The sequence below is a fragment of the Diadema setosum genome, chromosome 3 (genome assembly GCF_964275005.1).
Source record: "Diadema setosum chromosome 3, eeDiaSeto1, whole genome shotgun sequence".
NCBI classification, from domain to species: domain Eukaryota; kingdom Metazoa; phylum Echinodermata; class Echinoidea; order Diadematoida; family Diadematidae; genus Diadema; species Diadema setosum.
Window position 1 is genome coordinate 14,235,693 of NC_092687.1, and position 13,660 is coordinate 14,249,352.

The following is a 13,660-nucleotide window of genomic DNA, read 5'->3' on the forward strand; positions in this document are numbered from 1 at the left end:
TTTTGTGGTGCAGGAGGCCGTTAAATTCTAGCCGCCAAATCCGTAGAGTGTTCGTCCCTGCCTCTTCAATGCGTAGACGACGTCCATGGCAGTAACCGTCTTGCGTTTGGCATGCTCGCAGTATGTCACTGCATCGCGGATCACGTTCTCAAGGAAGACTTTCAGGACTCCGCGGGTTTCTTCGTAGATGAGGCCCGAGATTCGCTTCACGCCGCCCCTTCTTGCCAGACGACGGATGGCTGGCTTGGTGATGCCCTGGATGTTATCTCGAAGAACTTTGCGGTGCCGCTTTGCTCCTCCCTTTCCTAGTCCTTTGCCTCCTTTACCGCGTCCAGACATGATGGCGTGAGTTGATTGTGGTTTAGCTGATGAGAGATCCAAAAGCCGAATGATGACGCTCCCAATGACCGAACAGGGTTAAGTAACCGCTTTGCGGACATGGAGGGCGACGCCCCATTCTCCTACTGTCCGCCGCGGCCAGCCCACGATCCGCCTGCACGAGATCCGGCTGGATCGAGTGCGCCACCTCACGGCCGTTCGTTGCGTTGACCAGACCAGCACCGCGAGTCGGACGGGCACTGTGTCACATCACATACATTACTCTGTCGCACATTACCTAAAGAAATGAACAAATAAAATACACATATGATAATATTGACAGCACAAAGCTACATAGATATGGAGTGGCAGATATATACATATACATATACATATATACACACACTCACACTCACATAATTTCGAGCTTGAAACGATTTTTCAGAGTAAAACTTCTCTCCCAAACGAAAACCATCACCCTCCCCCCGCTCGCATTCTGTTTAGCCTATTTTCGCTAGCTCTCACACAATTGTTTGCTCTTGAGTAACACATAAAACTCCTCAATTGTGCCTTCATCTACCATTCTCTCCTTTTCAACATAAATTCACCAATATAGAATGATTTCTGTTTTTGTAAACTATTCCTTTCTATTTCCCCGTTTCGTGTATTTCCTTCTTTTTTTTTTTCTTTCTTTTCTCAGTGCATCTTTCCATCGACTGGTTGATACTGCAACAATTATTCTTTCTTGGGTTTGTGGTGGCTCTTAAAAGAGCCGTTTGATTTTTGGTGTGAGGTGCAAATAAACTTATTTGGCACCCTTCTTGGCAGCAGGCTTCTTTGGTTTTGCCGCCTTGGATTTGGTCGTCGTCTTCTTCGCCACTTTCTTCGGGGTTGCCTTCTTGGATGGCTTCTTTGCTGCGGTCTTCTTCTTGGGCGTCTTCGTTTTCTCCGACTTGGTTGCTGTCTTCTTCGCCGGCTTCTTCTTTGTCGCCTTCTTCTTCTTCTCCTTCTTTTCTGCTGCAGCTTTGGCCTTCTTGGCGACCGCCTTCTCTTTCTTTGCGGCTGCCTTTGCCTTTGCCTTCTCGCGGTCAGCCTTGACCTTTGCCTTCTGCTTCTCTTTTCGTGCCTTCTCCGCCGCCTCTGCCTTTGCTGCCTTGACGTTCAGCTTGAAAGAGCCAGATGCCCCGACACCTTTCGTCTGAACCAGTGTCTCGTTGGCAACCCCTTTCCGCAGAGCTCGCTTGATGAAGATGGTCTGTCGGTCCATATCGCCTACTTTGTAGTTGGCTGCGATGTACTTCTTAATGGCCTGAAGCGATGATCCATTCCGCTCCTTCAGTGCGCCGATAGCAGCATTGACCATCACCTGGGTCGGTGGATGCTCGGGCGCTTTCTTCTTGGTCGTCTTCTTTGCTGCTTCCGAAGCCGCCATCACGATAACAATCGATGCGATACGTAGTGAGTCAGAGAGTAGTGGAACAAAACTAATGACTCGCAACCTTCGCACTGTCGTTTTATCAGCTCATTGCGTACCTCGAAGGAATCACCGGACATCTCGGGCATGGCGTCGTGCAGACGCTCTGCCTAATGTGCTTCCACATCTGTTCTCTGTTTCATATTACTTGATTTACTTTTCTGCTCCATTTGTTTTATCCACGTGTTTCCCTAAGGCAGCTGTTTTATATTACAACATGCCGAAAACTGCAACAATTTTAGACAGCAAACGCACAAACACTAGAGCATTAATGCAATCAAACACACAAACGTCCTACATACATGTGGCTGTGCTGTTCTTATGTTGTCGATAAATTACTCTTTTATTTTAATACCTTCTTTTTAACCTCAGAACGGCCTCGCCTGACGATTTATCATCTGTGCGTTTCATAAATTCATAAATTCTTCCGAAATTAACTTGGTACTTAACTCTTGCTTATTTTCATACTCTAGTCTATGCTTATTCTTTACTCCATATTCTCTCCTCATCTAATGGTATGTATTGCCACCTTATATATTTAGTCTTTATTCTTTGGTCTAGATATCCCTTATCCATTTTGTCTCCTTATATAATATCATGCATTGTCACCTTACATATTTATCATTATATTTCTTCCTTTCTCTACATTTCCTATTTATGTGTGATTCAAGTAAGGATAATTAGAGAGAGAGAGAGAGAGAGAGAGAGAGAGAGAAAAGAAAAAAAAAAGAAAAAGAAAAGAAAAGAAAAAAAAAACAGATATAGCGGAAATCTCAACACAACACAAAATAGCATGATGAATTGAATGTATTCTTTCTGGAAAATGTGGTGGCCCTGATAAGGGCCGTTTGGTTGAAAAGAGCCGCCGTGAAGTGTCTAACTGGACTTTGCAGTCTTCTTCGGCAGAAGCACAGCCTGGATGTTTGGCAGTACACCACCCTGAGCGATTGTCACGCCTCCCAGCAGCTTGTTCAGCTCTTCGTCGTTGCGAACGGCAAGTTGAAGATGTCGCGGGATGATCCTCGTCTTCTTGTTATCGCGTGCGGCGTTGCCGGCCAGCTCCAGAATCTCAGCGGTCAGGTACTCCAGAACAGCAGCTAGGTACACTGGTGCACCAGCGCCTACTCTCTGGGCGTAGTTGCCTTTACGAAGGAAGCGATGAACTCGGCCGACGGGGAACTGCAGGCCGGCGCGTGATGATCGAGACTTGGCCTTGGTGCGAGCCTTGCCAGATTTTCCTCGTCCAGACATGATTGGAGACGGAGAGACAAATGTGTTGACGTGATCTGAATGCTGATTCAACTGAGAGTGTGATCCCCGCCGATTGTTTCCGCACCCATTTATACCCCGCTCGGGGATCCAGCGGGTCAAGATCCTTTTGTTGACCGGTCGACCAATCAGCGTAGCCGGTGGCAGAAGTGGGCAGATGCTACTGCTGCCAGTGCGGACACAAGCGCTGTTTCCTGCCCTCTTGCTGGCTAACTCGGCACAGTGTGTAGTAGTTCAATGCAGCTAGTTGTATCGCGGCGGCTGTCCATGTATTATATTTCACAATAAAGCAATTGTGAATACACACTTTCAGTTGAATCAGCATTCAGATCACGTCAACACATTGGTAAAAAGGCTCCGAATTAACGTCACAATCTTTTTTTTTTCCTTTTCTTGACCACATAGTTTTACTTTTTCTTACCCCCCTCCCTTCACTCCTTCTGTCTCCCTATCTATCCCTCTCCCCCCCCCTCTCTCTCTCTCTCTCTTCCTCTCTATCAAGCACCTTACAGACCCCTTCTCGTCTCAGTTACATATGAATTGATTTGCTAGGTACATAATCACCGTAGACTGCGTTTCATTTGAAGGGGGGGGGGGGCAGATATCCCTACTTTACGTGCATTTCATTTATCTTTGTGGTTTTCTTGTTCTCATTTTTCATTTCCGTTCAACTACGTGTGCACTTTTAAATACATAAATATCTAACATCATCCAAGGCTCTACTTTTTAAAACTAAGAATAACAAACAGAATATTGTCCTGTATGAACCATGATATTCTTTCTTGATAATGTGGTGGCTCTGAAAAGAGCCGTTGTGTTGTGTGGTGCGACCACGGAGGACAGGCCTCTCTCTACGCCCTCTCTCCCCGGATGCGACGGGCCAGCTGAATGTCCTTGGGCATGATGGTAACCCGCTTGGCGTGGATGGCGCACAGGTTGGTGTCTTCGAACAGACCGACGAGATAAGCCTCGCTCGCTTCTTGGAGGGCCATGACAGCAGAACTTTGGAAGCGCAGCTCGGTCTTGAAATCCTGAGCAATCTCACGAACAAGTCGCTGGAAGGGGAGTTTGCGGATGAGAAGTTCGGTGCTCTTCTGGTAGCGGCGAATCTCACGAAGTGCGACTGTGCCGGGCCTATAGCGATGAGGTTTCTTCACTCCTCCGGTGGCGGGGGCACTCTTGCGAGCAGCCTTCGTAGCCAGTTGCTTGCGAGGAGCCTTGCCTCCAGTCGACTTGCGAGCCGTCTGCTTGGTGCGAGCCATGTTTTCTTCAGGTAACGAGTGGGGAGATTTTTCGATGCGGAGTTGGGAAGAGAATGAAACCGCCGGACATCCAGCTCCCATTTTATATCGCGGACGATGGATCCCTAGACCCGGGACGGATCCAATCCGTGGCCTGTGATTGGTCAAGCAGTGATTTCCTTTGTCCGAACTGGGCGCACCAGCCCCGCAGCGGCGGCCCCCACCCGTCCCGTCCGCTATGGTTGGTCACGCCGCTCAACCTGTTCACGCCTTCCCGTAGATGGCGCCGTTGAGATACCAGCTCGCGAATTCAATGATTATTGCGGCGTATAATATACTGAAAACATCATTCCGAACGAGATTTTTTTTTTTCTGTATGCAGGCTGCTGTAACAGTGATATTATTACTATACGTGCATGATGGTATTTGGAATAGATTCATATAGCAACAGCTCGTTAAGAAGACGATTCTATAAAGCGGTGTGGTAATTTAATACACTCTTTTACCCGAAAGGGAAGAGCTGGCTGATTGGAAGTTAATCTATATTGTGCGGGTCTTAAACATTAATCTGTAATATGTTTGCCTAATTTTACCATGTTTCAATCAGGTGGTGCTGTCAATAAACTAATTAACGAATACATTAAGTGAACACGAGAAGCAAATATAAATAAGCATACAATGTGAAGTCACTATAAACAAGCGATGATTTGTATTTCTCTGGTGGGTAAAGTACTAGCTTTTCGATTCGTTATAATTAGGATATGATTAGGTTTTCATACAACAGTGGGATATTCTTTCTTGGTTATGTGGTGGCCCTGATAAGGGCCGTTTGAGATATAGGCGACTGTGGACATCTACTTGGATGTAGTGTACTTGGTGACAGCTTTGGTGCCCTCGCTGACGGCGTGCTTTGCCAGTTCTCCGGGGAGAAGGAGGCGCACTGCGGTCTGCACTTCACGGCTGCTGATGGTCGACTTCTTGTTGTACTGACCGAGACGTGCAGCTTCGGCGGCGATGCGTTCGAAAATGTCGTTGACGAAGCTGTTCATGATGGACATGGCGCGACTCGAAATTCCAGTATCTGGGTGGACTTGCTTCAGAACCTTGTAGATGTAGATGCCGTAGCTCTCCTTCCTCTTCCTACGCCTCTTCTTGTCGGCATTGGGCCGGGGAGCCTTGGCAGCTTTCTTGGAACCCTTCTTGGCAACTTGTCCGGATGGAGGAGCCATTGTGAGCGTTGACTAGAGACTAGGCGGATGCGAATTCGATGCAGCTTTGAAAGAGAAATGTTATGGTCAGCTGCCCCCTTTCCTCTTTTATACGCGTTTGGAGGATCCGCTCGCACAGTTCATGCAAATTAGATGAGGATTAGCAGAAGCATCGATTCAGGCGGGCGTGACGGCCCCGCCTGCCGGCCGGCCGGCCGCGGTGGTGGAATAACGGTTTCTGCCACCAGATGGCAGTAGACAGATTTTTGTCCAATTTTACCTTAATTTGTTCACGAATTGCGTGTAAAAATGAAAAACGTGAATAATATTCTCTGCAAATATTAAATCACCATTTACTGTTCTTTTCTTTTCTCTTTGTAATCAAACTAGATCTAGAAAATCTCCTGTAACTATATATATTCTGTTTCGTATCTCGCAAAAAAAGCTGCTAACTTCCCTTATTCCTTTTGATTGCGTGTTAAGCTTACACATGTTATCTACCTTCGTCGCCGCTCGCTGACACGCTGAAGCTGAAATCTATTTGTAAATATTCATTTTGCGTTAGAAAAAAAAAAAACATACCTTCTTGCATTCATACTTTGCTGATACTCTTTTTTTTTTTACCTACTTGATTGATTGATTGATTGATTGATTGATTGACTGCTTGTTTCCCACTGCACAATACCAAAAGCCAATGTCAGACAGCAAGATATTGTCCAGACTTACCCACATTTTGTATTGAGGGTATTGAATCTGCGTAAAATTGGCTATATGCAAAATAGGGTATAGAATCTATCCTCTTTAGTGAGTTTAACTCAATATCAGGTGAAGCCAAACAATCTACTTTATTCATAATACAATGTAGTCAATAATTAGCAGGGTTTGTTTTTTTTTTTTTTGTGTGTGGTTTTTTTTTTTTTTTGGTGGGTGTGTGTGTGTGTGTGTGTGTGTCTTTTTTATCTTCTGTTTTTGTTTTTGTTTGTTTGTTTGTTTGTTTTTTTTTTTTTTTCTGAATGATACTGTCTTGGTAGTATCTCCAAATTCCAGTCCATGTCCAGGCGCGGGGCGGCATGTGCATTGTGAGCTTCACAACTCTGAAATATCTGTGAGCAAAGGCAACAACTTCACCAAAGAAATGTGTAATGTTGTTGCTTTATACAACCCGCCCACTATGGGAGCAACAACTTTACCAAAAAGGCAACAACTTTACACATAAAGCAACAACTTTACAATTGTATGACAACAACTTTACAATTGTATGACAACAACTTTACTTATGAAAATAACGTCTCTCTCTTTCTTTCTTTCTCTCTCTCTCTCTCTCTCTCTCACTCTCTCTATTTGCAACTGGGGGCTGTGATCAGCGAATGGATGCCATAATTATTCTATTACCTTCAATTACAACCGGTAAACTCTGTAAAGCGTATAATGAGGGCGTTTTAAGAGCATTGCCACGAAACAGAAATCTGAACTTAAAAGATGTACGAACAGTGTGGTTATATAGATAGATAGATTGCGCATTGATTCAAACGTGCTACTTATGATGACGTTCCGTAATAAAGAAAAGGAAAGAGATGTGGAAACTTGTTTCATTAAGTGTATTCTTTCTTGATAATGTGGTGGCTCTGAAAAGAGCCGTTGTTTTGTGGTGCAGGAGGCCGTTAAATTCTAGCCGCCAAATCCGTAGAGTGTTCGTCCCTGCCTCTTCAATGCGTAGACGACGTCCATGGCAGTAACCGTCTTGCGTTTGGCATGCTCGCAGTATGTCACTGCATCGCGGATCACGTTCTCAAGGAAGACTTTCAGGACTCCGCGGGTTTCTTCGTAGATGAGGCCCGAGATTCGCTTCACGCCGCCCCTTCTTGCCAGACGACGGATGGCTGGCTTGGTGATGCCCTGGATGTTATCTCGAAGAACTTTGCGGTGCCGCTTTGCTCCTCCCTTTCCTAGTCCTTTGCCTCCTTTACCGCGTCCAGACATGATGGCGTGAGTTGATTGTGGTTTAGCTGATGAGAGATCCAAAAGCCGAATGATGACGCTCCCAATGACCGAACAGGGTTAAGTAACCGCTTTGCGGACATGGAGGGCGACGCCCCATTCTCCTACTGTCCGCCGCGGCCAGCCCACGATCCGCCTGCACGAGATCCGGCTGGATCGAGTGCGCCACCTCACGGCCGTTCGTTGCGTTGACCAGACCAGCACCGCGAGTCGGACGGGCACTGTGTCACATCACATACATTACTCTGTCGCACATTACCTAAAGAAATGAACAAATAAAATACACATATGATAATATTGACAGCACAAAGCTACATAGATATGGAGTGGCAGATATATACATATACATATACATATATACACACACTCACACTCACATAATTTCGAGCTTGAAACGATTTTTCAGAGTAAAACTTCTCTCCCAAACGAAAACCATCACCCTCCCCCCGCTCGCATTCTGTTTAGCCTATTTTCGCTAGCTCTCACACAATTGTTTGCTCTTGAGTAACACATAAAACTCCTCAATTGTGCCTTCATCTACCATTCTCTCCTTTTCAACATAAATTCACCAATATAGAATGATTTCTGTTTTTGTAAACTATTCCTTTCTATTTCCCCGTTTCGTGTATTTCCTTCTTTTTTTTTTCTTTCTTTTCTCAGTGCATCTTTCCATCGACTGGTTGATACTGCAACAATTATTCTTTCTTGGGTTTGTGGTGGCTCTTAAAAGAGCCGTTTGATTTTTGGTGTGAGGTGCAAATAAACTTATTTGGCACCCTTCTTGGCAGCAGGCTTCTTTGGTTTTGCCGCCTTGGATTTGGTCGTCGTCTTCTTCGCCACTTTCTTCGGGGTTGCCTTCTTGGATGGCTTCTTTGCTGCGGTCTTCTTCTTGGGCGTCTTCGTTTTCTCCGACTTGGTTGCTGTCTTCTTCGCCGGCTTCTTCTTTGTCGCCTTCTTCTTCTTCTCCTTCTTTTCTGCTGCAGCTTTGGCCTTCTTGGCGACCGCCTTCTCTTTCTTTGCGGCTGCCTTTGCCTTTGCCTTCTCGCGGTCAGCCTTGACCTTTGCCTTCTGCTTCTCTTTTCGTGCCTTCTCCGCCGCCTCTGCCTTTGCTGCCTTGACGTTCAGCTTGAAAGAGCCAGATGCCCCGACACCTTTCGTCTGAACCAGTGTCTCGTTGGCAACCCCTTTCCGCAGAGCTCGCTTGATGAAGATGGTCTGTCGGTCCATATCGCCTACTTTGTAGTTGGCTGCGATGTACTTCTTAATGGCCTGAAGCGATGATCCATTCCGCTCCTTCAGTGCGCCGATAGCAGCATTGACCATCACCTGGGTCGGTGGATGCTCGGGCGCTTTCTTCTTGGTCGTCTTCTTTGCTGCTTCCGAAGCCGCCATCACGATAACAATCGATGCGATACGTAGTGAGTCAGAGAGTAGTGGAACAAAACTAATGACTCGCAACCTTCGCACTGTCGTTTTATCAGCTCATTGCGTACCTCGAAGGAATCACCGGACATCTCGGGCATGGCGTCGTGCAGACGCTCTGCCTAATGTGCTTCCACATCTGTTCTCTGTTTCATATTACTTGATTTACTTTTCTGCTCCATTTGTTTTATCCACGTGTTTCCCTAAGGCAGCTGTTTTATATTACAACATGCCGAAAACTGCAACAATTTTAGACAGCAAACGCACAAACACTAGAGCATTAATGCAATCAAACACACAAACTTCCTACATACATGTGGCTGTGCTGTTCTTATGTTGTCGATAAATTACTCTTTTGTTTTAATACCTTCTTTTTAACCTCAGAACGGCCTCGCCTGACGATTTATCATCTGTGCATTTCATAAATTCATAAATTCTTCCGAAATTAACTTGGTACGTAACTCTTGCTTATTTTCATACTCTAGTCTATGCTTATTCTTTACTCCATATTCTCTCCTCATCTAATGGTATGTATTGCCACCTTACATATTTAGTCTTTATTCTTTAGTCTAGATATCCCTTATCCATTTTGTCTCCTTATATAATATCATGCATTGTCACCTTACATATTTATCATTATATTTCTTCCTTTCTCTACATTTCCTATATTTATGTGTGATTCAAGTAAGGATAATTAGAGAGAGAGAGAGAGAGAGAGAGAGAGAGAAAGGAAAAAAAAAGAAAAAGAAAAGAAAAGAAAAAAAAAACCAGATATAGCGGAAATCTCAACACAACACAAAATAGCATGATGAATTGAATGTATTCTTTCTGGAAAATGTGGTGGCCCTGATAAGGGCCGTTTGGTTGAAAAGAGCCGCCGTGAAGTGTCTAACTGGACTTTGCAGTCTTCTTCGGCAGAAGCACAGCCTGGATGTTTGGCAGTACACCACCCTGAGCGATTGTCACGCCTCCCAGCAGCTTGTTCAGCTCTTCGTCGTTGCGAACGGCAAGTTGAAGATGTCGCGGGATGATCCTCGTCTTCTTGTTATCGCGTGCGGCGTTGCCGGCCAGCTCCAGAATCTCAGCGGTCAGGTACTCCAGAACAGCAGCTAGGTACACTGGTGCACCAGCGCCTACTCTCTGGGCGTAGTTGCCTTTACGAAGGAAGCGATGAACTCGGCCGACGGGGAACTGCAGGCCGGCGCGTGATGATCGAGACTTGGCCTTGGTGCGAGCCTTGCCAGATTTTCCTCGTCCAGACATGATTGGAGACGGAGAGACAAATGTGTTGACGTGATCTGAATGCTGATTCAACTGAGAGTGTGATCCCCGCCGATTGTTTCCGCACCCATTTATACCCCGCTCGGGGATCCAGCGGGTCAAGATCCTTTTGTTGACCGGTCGACCAATCAGCGTAGCCGGTGGCAGAAGTGGGCAGCTGCTACTGCTGCCAGTGCGGACACAAGCGCTGTTTGCTGCCCTCTTGCTGGCTAACTCGGCACAGTGTCTAGTAGTTCAATGCAGCTAGTTGTATCGCGGCGGCTGTCCATATATTATATTTCACAATAAAGCAATTGTGAATACACACTTTCAGTGTGTTGAATCAGCATTCAGATCACGTCAACACATTGGTAAAAAGGCTCCGAATTAACGTCACAATCTTTCTTTTTTTTTTCCTTTTCTTGACCATATAGTTTTACTTTTTCTTACCCCCTTCCCTTCACTCCTTCTGTCTCCCTATCTATCCCTCTCCCCTCTCTCTCTCTCTCCCTCTCTATCAAGCACCTTACAGACCCCTTCTCGTCTCAATTACATATGAATTGATTTGCTAGGTACATAATCACCGTAGACTGCGTTTCATTTGAAGGGGGGGGCAGATATCCCTACTTTACGTGCATTTCATTTATCTTTGTGGTTTTCTTGTTCTCATTTTTCATTTCCGTTCAACTACGTGTGCACTTTTAAATACATAAATATCTAACATCATCCAAGGCTCTACTTTTTAAAACTAAGAATAACAAACAGAATATTGTCCTGTATGAACCATGATATTCTTTCTTGATAATGTGGTGGCTCTGAAAAGAGCCGTTGTGTTGTGTGGTGCGACCACGGAGGACAGGCCTCTCTCTACGCCCTCTCTCCCCGGATGCGACGGGCCAGCTGAATGTCCTTGGGCATGATGGTAACCCGCTTGGCGTGGATGGCGCACAGGTTGGTGTCTTCGAACAGACCGACGAGATAAGCCTCGCTCGCTTCTTGGAGGGCCATGACAGCAGAACTTTGGAAGCGCAGCTCGGTCTTGAAATCCTGAGCAATCTCACGAACAAGTCGCTGGAAGGGGAGTTTGCGGATGAGAAGTTCGGTGCTCTTCTGGTAGCGGCGAATCTCACGAAGTGCGACTGTGCCGGGCCTATAGCGATGAGGTTTCTTCACTCCTCCGGTGGCGGGGGCACTCTTGCGAGCAGCCTTCGTAGCCAGTTGCTTGCGAGGAGCCTTGCCTCCAGTCGACTTGCGAGCCGTCTGCTTGGTGCGAGCCATGTTTTCTTCAGGTAACGAGTGGGGAGTTTTTTCGATGCGGAGTTGGGAAGAGAATGAAACCGCCGGACATCCAGCTCCCATTTTATATCGCGGACGATGGATCCCTAGACCCGGGACGGATCCAATCCGTGGCCTGTGATTGGTCAAGCAGTGATTTCCTTTGTCCGATCTGGGCGCACCAGCCCCGCAGCGGCGGCCCCCACCCGTCCCGTCCGCTATGGTTGGTCACGCCGCTCAACCTGTTCACGCCTTCCCGTAGATGGCGCCGTTGAGATACCAGCTCGCGAATTCAATGATTATTGCGGCGTATAATATACTGAAAACATCATTCCGAACGATTTTTTTCTGTATGCAGGCTGCTGTAACAGTGATATTATTACTATACGTGCATGATGGTATTTGGAATAGATTCATAGAGCAACAGCTCGTTAAGAAGACGATTATATAAAGCGGTGTGGTAATTTAATACACTCTTTTACCCGAAAGGGAAGAGCTGGCTGATTGGAAGTTAATCTATATTGTGCGGGTCTTAAACATTAATCTGTAATATGTTTGCCTAATTTTACCATGTTTCAATCAGGTGGTGCTGTCAATAAACTAATTAAGGAATACATTAAGTGAACACGAGAAGCAAATATAAATAAGCATACAATGTGAAGTCACTATAAACAAGCGATGATTTGTATTTCTCTGGTGGGTAAAGTACTAGCTTTTCGATTCGTTATAATTAGGATATGATTAGGTTTTCATACAACAGTGGGATATTCTTTCTTGGTTATGTGGTGGCCCTGATAAGGGCCGTTTGAGATATAGGCGACTGTGGACATCTACTTGGATGTAGTGTACTTGGTGACAGCTTTGGTGCCCTCGCTGACGGCGTGCTTTGCCAGTTCTCCGGGGAGAAGGAGGCGCACTGCGGTCTGCACTTCACGGCTGCTGATGGTCGACTTCTTGTTGTACTGACCGAGACGTGCAGCTTCGGCGGCGATGCGTTCGAAAATGTCGTTGACGAAGCTGTTCATGATGGACATGGCGCGACTCGAAATTCCAGTATCTGGGTGGACTTGCTTCAGAACCTTGTAGATGTAGATGCCGTAGCTCTCCTTCCTCTTCCTACGCCTCTTCTTGTCGGCATTGGGCCGGGGAGCCTTGGCAGCTTTCTTGGAACCCTTCTTGGCAACTTGTCCGGATGGAGGAGCCATTGTGAGCGTTGACTAGAGACTAGGCGGATGCGAATTCGATGCAGCTTTGAAAGAGAAATGTTATGGTCAGCTGCCCCCTTTCCTCTTTTATACGCGTTCGGAGGATCCGCTCGCACAGTTCATGCAAATTAGATGAGGATTAGCAGAAGCATCGATTCAGGCGGGCGTGACGGCCCCGCCTGCCGGCCGGCCGGCCGCGGTGGTGGAATAACGGTTTCTGCCACCAGATGGCAGTAGACAGATTTTTGTCCAATTTTACCTTAATTTGTTCACGAATTGCGTGTAAAAATGAAAAACGTGAATAATATTCTCTGCAAATATTAAATCACCATTTACTTTTCTTTTCTTTTCTCTTTGTAATCAAACTAGATCTAGAAAATCTCCTGTAACTATATATATTCTGTTTCGTATCTCGCAAAAAAGCTGCTAACTTCCCTTATTCCTTTTGATTGCGTGTTAAGCTTACACATGTTATCTACCTTCGTCGCCGCTTGCTGACACGCTGAAGCTGAAATCTATTTGTAAATATTCATTTTGCGTTAGAAAAAAAAAAAAACATACCTTCTTGCATTCATATTTTGCTGATACTCTTCTTTTTTTACCTACTTGATTGATTGATTGATTGATTGATTGATTGACTGCTTGTTTCCCACTGCACAATACCAAAAGCCAATGTCAGACAGCAAGATATTGTCCAGACTTACCCACATTTTGTATTGAGGGTATTGAATCTGCGTAAAATTGGCTATATGCCAAATAGGGTATAGAATCTATCCTCTTTAGTGAGTTTAACTCAATATCAGGTGAAGCCAAACAATCTACTTGATTCATAATACAATGTAGTCAATAATTAGCAGGGTTTGTTTTGGTTTTTTTTGTGTGTGTGTGTTTTTTTTTTGGTGGGTGTGTGTGTGTGTGCGTGTGTGTGTGTGTGTCTTTTTTATCTTCTGTTTTTTTTTGTTTTTTTTTTCTGAATGATACTGTCTTGGT

General features: G+C 45.6%; 2 protein-coding genes across 2 annotated transcripts; both read right to left on the reverse strand.

Moving 5' to 3' along the window:
• Positions 1 to 5,156: 5,156 nt before the first annotated feature.
• LOC140226449 (histone H2B.2, embryonic) lies at positions 5,157 to 5,531 on the reverse strand. Its single transcript, XM_072306915.1, has one exon. It carries the CDS (start codon positions 5,529 to 5,531, stop codon positions 5,157 to 5,159), a length of 375 nt encoding a protein of 124 aa, XP_072163016.1.
• A 6,764-nt stretch (positions 5,532 to 12,295) lies between these two features.
• LOC140246585 (histone H2B.1, embryonic-like) lies at positions 12,296 to 12,670 on the reverse strand. Its single transcript, XM_072325925.1, has 2 exons — positions 12,586 to 12,670; positions 12,296 to 12,522 (listed from the first exon to the last, which is right to left on the reverse strand). Exons 1-2 carry the CDS (start codon positions 12,668 to 12,670, stop codon positions 12,296 to 12,298), a joined length of 312 nt encoding a protein of 103 aa, XP_072182026.1.
• Positions 12,671 to 13,660: the final 990 nt, after the last annotated feature.

Coding starts and splice junctions, on each gene's coding strand:
- LOC140226449 (XM_072306915.1), bottom strand. CDS start 5,531: ATGGCTCCTCCATCCGGACAAGTTGCCAAGAAGGGTTCCAAGAAAGCT.
- LOC140246585 (XM_072325925.1), bottom strand. CDS start 12,670: ATGGCTCCTCCATCCGGACAAGTTGCCAAGAAGGGTTCCAAGAAAGCT. Junction 12,523..12,585: donor CAATGCCGACAAGAAGAGGC/GTAGGAAGAGGA, acceptor AAGTCCACCCAG/ATACTGGAATTTCGAGTCGC.